The sequence below is a fragment of the Salmo salar genome, chromosome 19 (genome assembly GCF_965601325.2).
Source record: "Salmo salar chromosome 19, fSalSal1, whole genome shotgun sequence".
NCBI classification, from domain to species: Eukaryota; Metazoa; Chordata; class Actinopteri; order Salmoniformes; family Salmonidae; genus Salmo; species Salmo salar.
The window spans coordinates 25,973,807-25,981,881 of record NC_138309.1 but is presented as its reverse complement, the minus strand read 5'-3'; the positions used below and the strand labels follow the sequence as shown (position 1 = coordinate 25,981,881).

The 8,075-nt window shown below is 39.7% G+C and overlaps 1 protein-coding gene across 1 annotated transcript; it reads left to right on the top strand.

The window, feature by feature from the left end:
• Positions 1-2,187: 2,187 nt before the first annotated feature.
• Positions 2,188-7,786, top strand: LOC106578581 (neuritin). The gene is made up of 3 exons (XM_014157569.3): positions 2,188-2,383; positions 5,485-5,629; positions 7,205-7,786. Exons 1-3 carry the CDS (start codon positions 2,329-2,331, stop codon positions 7,431-7,433), a joined length of 429 nt encoding a protein of 142 aa, XP_014013044.1. The 5' UTR covers positions 2,188-2,328; the 3' UTR covers positions 7,434-7,786.
• Positions 7,787-8,075: the final 289 nt, after the last annotated feature.

Here is an 8,075-nt window from a genome sequence, read left to right as displayed (position 1 = left end):
AGTTTTAAGTGTTTGACAACAAGCACATAGAGAAAACGTTCGCTAAGTGCGTCGTAAGACCATGTATCAGTAATGATAAGATAGAAAGAAAAGCAGTGTTGCTCTCGGATCAGCTTTCTCCATTCAAATCTTACCATAGCATTATAATTATCCCACAACACTGACAATACCACCTATGGCTGCAAATATTGAGGCGGCTTATTCTAAACGCTTAGGTTAAAGCGTTGGGCCAGTAACCGAAAGGTTGCTGGATCGAATCTCCGAGCTGACAAGGTAAAAATCTGTTGTTCTGCCCCTGAACAAGGCAGTTAACCCACTGTTCCTAGGCCGTCATTGAAAATAAAAAATTGTTCTTAACTGACTTGCCTAGTTAAATAAAGGTTACATTTAAAAAAAGTTAGGTTACCCTATAATAATGCACATAATAAAGATTTCGCACATCATTGCACACATGTTACAAATAATTCATGTTGACATATATTGAGGCACAAATTACAGACCCTAGTATTAGCTAAATATAATAAATTGAATGAATATAAAATGTATTTCAGTGCGATTGAAATATATAGCTCTACATAGCCTATTATGTATTTACCACTTGAAGTCATCTCGGTGCAGTCATCTCGGTTTTCATTTGAAGTATGGTTTAATTCTTTGCATTGGCAACTTTGAATGTGTACACAGCAAACTGGCTAGTGTTACCTAGTGTTGATTTTTCAGTAACATTTCTAGTGTTGGCTCAGGTGTTATATTTTACTGTAAGTGTTAAATTAACACTCATTGGTGTAAAATAACCCCAGTGTTGGTGTTAATAACGAGTGTTATTAGGTAGTCTCATACCTTAACCTTCTTAACCCGGCAGTCATTCTAAATGTTGGATATCCCCACTTTGGCTGGATTCCAATAGAAATTACACATCACTTTGCAAGCCATCATAATGTGACTTGCAGGCCTAAAAAAACATGACTTTCAGGCCAAAGTATTAAGGTAGAACTATGCCCTCAAAATATTACAATTGGGGAAGGCCACGGGATGAATGGAACAAACGTATGACAAATACAGTCATGGCTGGTAAACTGTACAATTCACTCAAAAAGCAAGATTATCTGAGAAATATGCAAATAAGGCTTTACACTGGAACAGTGTTACATTTAACACTGTCAGTGTTGATTAAACATTGAAGAATTTGTGGTGTAGTCAACTTCGTTCTGACGTTATCAGAGGTCACATAGAGACAGATACACCCCTTGATTCTGTGTTTAGCGGAGATCTTCTGTATATAAAGTGACGTGGAAGGGCAAAAAGCATTTAAAGACTCAGCTGTTCTGAGTGGTCTGAGGCTCTCGGTAAATGACGAGTGTTTTCGAGTGTAACTTTTGTAACGATGTTTTTTGGGAAACAGCCTGGCTACTAAAGATACATCGTAAGATGGTTCTAACGATGATCTTAACGCAACGAAAGCTCTGGGAAATGAGGTCCTGGACTTGGATTGAAAGTATGTTATAACAGCATTCGTTTCCAGAGACCAGACAGGAAAGCGTTGATGAATGAATGAATAAAGAATTGCATTCCCATGGCGTGCAATGAGCTATATCTGGGCTACAATATCTCACATATGAGGGTTGTCCTACCTCCTCTGCTTGTTTTGTCCCCTAAGCTGTTGTGAGAAATAAGTACAATTTTGAGTTTCACTTAGCTAGCTAGAAGATTATAGGCTAAAAGCTAAACACGATTTGGCCCTTGTAGAATCTATAGCATATAGGCCTGTGGACAATTTTATAATAGCTAAACAACACTGTTTTTTGTCAGAAGCGGAGTCTTTTCGTCGTTGGTAAAAATGATTATGAACATACAGTATTATAATAAATGATACACCACAAACTTTCGTTCTTTTTTTCTCTCTTGACGCTCCACGCTCGCTAGACACCAGCAATGTGGTCCTTGGCGCGCACGTGTGCCGGTGACACAGATGCGGATATCGCCAGAGCTCTTTTAATGACTCTATGGTGTGGGCAAGGGGGGAAAGACTACCCTTGCCTAGCAAATGAAAAAAACGTAGAAAGCGGGAGTCCAACAGTGACTTTTACATTAAGCGTGCGATGTGGGCGTGAAGCAGGGAGATAGAGAGAGCGAGAGAGAGACGCCCTCGCTTTACAAGGGGTAAACCATTTCACTCCTCTTCGCCACACTGTGTAACAGGCAACGGGAGAAAAAGCTCCCCGAGTGCTGCTGGAAGTTGATGGCTATGTGTGATGCTCAGACCTCAACATCGTTTTTCAATCAGAGTTTTTAAGATCTGCATATGCCAATGGTTTTACCACACGTAGAATGGGATTAACTTGGTCCGGCAAATATATCTCACTGTTTCTTGCTGTTCAGTTAGGTGAGTGACTTTGTCACGGTCGATTCGTTATTGTCTTGTTTTTATATTTGAGTTGATGAATAGCGAATTGTAAGAATTATAGCCAAACCATTTGGAATGTAAACTATTCGATCATTTCAGGAAAGAAATCTAGATTTTTTTATTGCAAGGAATGCATGAAATCAGTTTATTTTCTGGTTGCAATGGGATGCATGCAAACATAGCCACAACAAACCAAATAGTTATAATGAAACAATTTGAAACCAATCTTTATTTATTTTGTATTATTCTATCCGAATGCATATGTAAATTCGATTGGAAACGTGTATGTGGACGTTCGCACCACAGGAGCCTGGTGAGGGGAGGATGGCAAATAATAATGGCTGGAATGGAGTGAATGGAGTGACATGCGTTTGATGTGCTTGATACCATTCCATTGATAACATTCCAGCCTTTACTAAGAGCCCGACCTCCCGAATTAAGGTGCCACCAGCCGCCTGTGGTTCGCACAAGTAGGCCAGTGTTTCGTTTGCATTGCATAACGCTATCAGTGGAAGACGCTGCTCCTTAGAATCCTGTAGTGGCAAGGGAATTCATTATAAATAATTCATGCCATAGCAGCCGAGCCATTGTTGGAAAAACAGAAATGATTTGACTTGACATGCTTTGTGAATGAAACATTTTACAAAAATACATCTAAAGGAAATTACGCTCGTTTAAGATGAGTGTCTAGAGGTGCGTCGTTTCTTTTTTCAAACGAAATGCATTGACTAGGCTATATCGAACTGTCTAATGTATAGTAGGATTTCGAAAAATGGAAGATCATTTTTCATTAACGAAAATGACTATTAAACTAAATTTAGTCTACGAAGATAGCATCATTTAAAAAAATAAATTCAACAAATGTAGCCAACCGCATAGATATTACGTGTTTACTATATATATATATATATAAATGGGCTATTTGGCCTATTACATTTTGAGGCTATAATTTCGAATATATCTAAGAATGTAGGCTAGCCATATGCATTTGTTGCATCGTGTAGCCTATTTGAGATGTGGTATCGGCTAACACCTAGCATTAACCTGGAAAACAGCAACGGGTAAACTATGGATAGTCGTTTTTATCACTTGGATATTCCCTGGTGTTTTGTCTGTGACTGCAGGGTCGTCCGCATCGGTCGCATTTAGAGGGTTATTCTACGTTGATGTGCCGTGTTTGCTTTAGTTAAATCTATAGTGTGGGTGTGAAGGAGTGACTAATGAAGGCTACTGTAGCTAGCTACAGAGTTGAGCCTATGCTGAGTCTATGCTGAGTGCGAGAAACATTAAAATAAAGGGTCCCTAAAATTTAAATCAGAGGGCATATCCATTTCAAATCTGTTATTGCACTTGTCAAAATAATTACCCCATTTACAAGAGAATATTATTCTCAGGCTACTAAAACGATTGAAACTAGGTTGTCTTGATAGATGCAGTTCTGCATTATAGACTGTATCGGATCGAATGTCAACGTTCTATAATTCGAAGGTGGCATGTAGTACATTGCTGTAAACTTGCCATCTTGCATCATATAATTTCTGACCATAATGATGATTGCATTTCGAAGTCGAATATAGAGACAGAGTTTGTGCCAAGTGTGTGCGACACATGGCGAACTGCTAGGCTATATGGGGGTTATGTGTAATTTTACAATGCAAGTGATCATATAATCTCGCTCGTTGCCACTTTATAAATAATCCCTGCAAAATGTGTAATGCAAGCAGGTTGCTCCTCCAGATGCAGCAATATTAATTCTTGCCTTTCGAATTTACGCATTAATTTGACCTCGACAGAGTCTATTACAAAATCCGCATAACATATTTGGTGACATTGGATTGCTTTTAGGCTACAGCCCGATTTACTAAAGGGCATGATGGCAATAAGAGTAGCCTCACATGTTTTACAACGCTATTTAACGAAAACGTGATGTCTATATTGTCAACATATGACCTAAACCTAAATGCCTATAACAGAGGCTGTGCATTATTCTGCAACCAATCGACCTGGGACACCATTGTAACAAATGGTCAATCGAGCGATTCTCCCGCTTAACGAACCAGAGATGCTCCGTGCGTCCCACCATTGACAAACAAAACATTTAGTTCGAGGGGGTAAAATGGTTGGATTGAAGGCGTGCACGTTTGGCAACAACATTGTCATCTTCTCTATTAAACGAATTATAAAAGACGCCCCATAATCTGGTTGAATAAACACAGACACAGATATTATTCAAATGTAAGGGTACCCCCCCCCCCCCCCCCACACACACACACACACAAACACACGCACACGTGTAAGCACACATATGAGCATTTCGACACTCGCAATAACATCTGCTAACCATGTGTATGTGACCAATAAAAAATGTGATTTGACATACATACAAAAGCCATGCAGTGAGAACCCCCCCCCCCTTCTCACTGTAGCTCGGCGGTGCATTACCTCATCCTCCTTTGTTGCTGTTTTCGTGGCGTTCAACGCTATGGGCTGGGATCTCCCGATGTATTCTCCAAATATTAGTGTATGCTCAAATGCAAGGAAATTGTTGGACATATTAAAACGAACATTATATTTCGTGAAAACATTCCGCTATTTCTTGATAATAAGTTATATTGCTCATTTTGAACTATTAGTATATGAAACATAGTCTGGCTAACACCTAACTCTTTAAGTCCTCCTGACTATTTGGTGTCACAATGCGTCGACAATGAAGAGGGCTGTGCTTTTATTGATTGGCTTTCCTCTATGTCCTTTGCTCAAATTAAGCTGTAGGCCTAATTTAAGATTTTTGTCATTCAAAAAGCATTACAAGAATATTGAGATTTTGATTTTGTCCAATGTAACAGTAAGCAAAATCTGGTCAATTGATAAAGCATACTTTCTTTAACCTCAATGTTAACTTGTTTTGACCTAGCATTGTTTTTAGCCGTATAGATTATGAAATGTTGATGTTTTCAGACAATGCAATTAATCATGATAAAAAAGAGTGCACTAAAATAAAATAAAAAGTGAACTTGCTTTATCTGATTAACTCTAACAGCCTTATACAAAAGTGAATAAATCATTCCCCCCCATTCCAGTTTATCTGCTACATGCGGTGAGAGCAACGGGGAAATGTGATACAGTATTCAAAGGGTTCTCCAATTGCTTGCTGAGACTGGGGGAGAATATGGCTAACTATCCACAGGAGCTGGATGAGAAGGAAAATCTACAGACCATCTGCACGTAAGTTGAATTTAAAAAAGGAAAGAAAAAAACCCATGCAGCATTTGATCAACTCCAAAAAGGATCAAGCAGGCACACCCCACACCATATTCCAAACCGGTTGGTGCAAAATGGCATGAGGGCCCAGTTTAACTCGACAGATCCATTGGATTAGATACAGAGTCGGGTTCAGGGGGAGCCACGTGCCAGCTCAATATGAAAAAATGGAGTAGTGGCTTCTTTGAAATGAACAACCTATGTGGAAATGGAATATTATAGCCCAAAAACTGTACATGTGATTGGACGTTAGGGATGTGAGAATGGGGGGTCGACAAGCATGGGTGCTGATGATCTGTTTTTGGCTAGCTAGTTCACCGGCTCCAGGCAAGTGACATAAGTGGTCTTTTAGGGCCCCCGAGCAGTTAGGCGCCCCCCCCCCCCCCCCCCCCCCAAAAAAAATAGTAGAATACACTCAGAATAGTAGAATATACAAAGTGCTATTTCGCCCCAAAAAATTGTGCATCAGCAGTTTTTCTCTTGTTATGTCAGTCACCGACAGTAACTCAATTAGCCATTTCAGCTAAAAAAAATTGTTTGGTAAGTTAGTCTAGCCAGCTATCTAAATTTGGAATAATCATGGCCGAATATCTACCAGCCATGTGGCCAGGCACCTGAAGCCCTTTATCTACTTTCCCAGAGTCAGATGAACTCATGGCCATCATTTTTATGTCTCTGCATGCTCTTTGAAGGAAGTTGCTATTGCTAACTAACATTAGCACAATGAGTAGTCTATGGTAACTGCTAGCATGCTAGTGGTTAGCAGTTAGTTTTGCATGTCAATGCTAACTACTATCTCTAACTTCCTTCATACTGAATGCAGAGACAAACATGGTATTCACGAGTTCATCTGACTCTGGGGAAGTAGATAAATGGCTTCATTTTCAAAATCTAGAAATATCCCTTTAACATGGCATACGTTTTGGCAAATCGTGTAGAACTGCAGGAAATTAGCTTTAAAACTGCAAAAATGTCTCTCCACCCAAAGGCAAAATTGGAGAAAATGATCTTTAAAACGTAAATGTTTCGCTCCACCTTCAAGAGGTGGGCATTTAAAAGGTTCTGCCCATGAGGTGGGGGACACAAGCAAATGTCACTTAAAGCCCCCAAGGGCTAAGGCCGGCCCAGAAGATGGGAATAGGGTGTGTGTGTGTGTGTGTGTGTGTGTGTGTGTGTGTGTGTGTGTGTGTGTGTGTGAGAGAGAGAGAGAGAGAGAGAGAGAGCGAGAGAGGAGTAGAGAAATTGGAGGGGTTGGATAAAATCACGTGACTTCAGGGAATCTTTTTCAGAGCTTGTGGATTACAACCAATTTTGTTTGGCCTTTTAGGGAGGTGTTAATATCAAATTAATACTAGTTAATACTACATTTATTACTGGAATTATTTATGGCGTTCTATTGTTATTAAAACAGTGTTAAAAGAAAACTCTTTAGGCTATTTGAATACAGCATGGACAATTGATGAAGAGAGAGAGAACAGTATTATAACAGTAAGATAATATTCTAACGCCTGTCTTGTTTATTTTGCATTTGATTTGCAGATATTGGGATGACTTCCACTCATGTGCGACCACTGCGCTGGTGGATTGCCAAGAGGGAGCCACAGACCTATGGGAGAAGCTCAAAAAGGAGTCCAGAAACTTAGAGTTCCGAGGGAGCTTGTTTGAACTGTGTGGCGGGGGGAACGGGGCCTCCAAATCCACAGTCGCTTTAGGTCTCATCATACTTCTAACGGCACTTTCCGCCTTAGTGACTTGGCTTGCATTTTAGCAAAAACAAACAAAGAAGAAGATAAAAGGAAATAAATGCTAGCTATCGACACAAAAATACAAAACAAAAGAGACGTTTGAATTCATTTACACCCAAATGGATTATACTTCATCCGGGGAAGGCGACCTGATTTTGCTAGAGACATTGGCGGGTCGTCTTCCGGGACTGGTGCACCATATTTGTCTGACCTGGGGTCAATTCCATTAAATATTTAGCAGGTATTGAGTTTAAATTATGATGACATTTAGATGGATCCTCACCCGGTTACTATTAAAGTCGACGATGAATTATTTATATTAGTAGCCTAGGCCTTGACATCTGTTATTTCAGGTGATTGCAAGCTGCTCATACTCTGTAGGCTAATGCGAGGCGCGCTTAGCCCAACGAAATATCCAGATCGATCTCCAATATTCACCATTTAGATATGTTATTTACTTTACTTTGCGAAATGTATCATGTCGAACCAAGTATAAATGGAAAGGGTTGTTTGAGGTTCTGATGTTTCTACTTTCACACGATGCTAATAGCCTAACTGTCACCCTAGAAAAAATACATGTAAAATAGCATAGTAATAAGAATGAAAAAAAGAGTACTCCGGAACGACTACAAGCATTCAATGGTAGTTTGGTTATTACGTGTAAA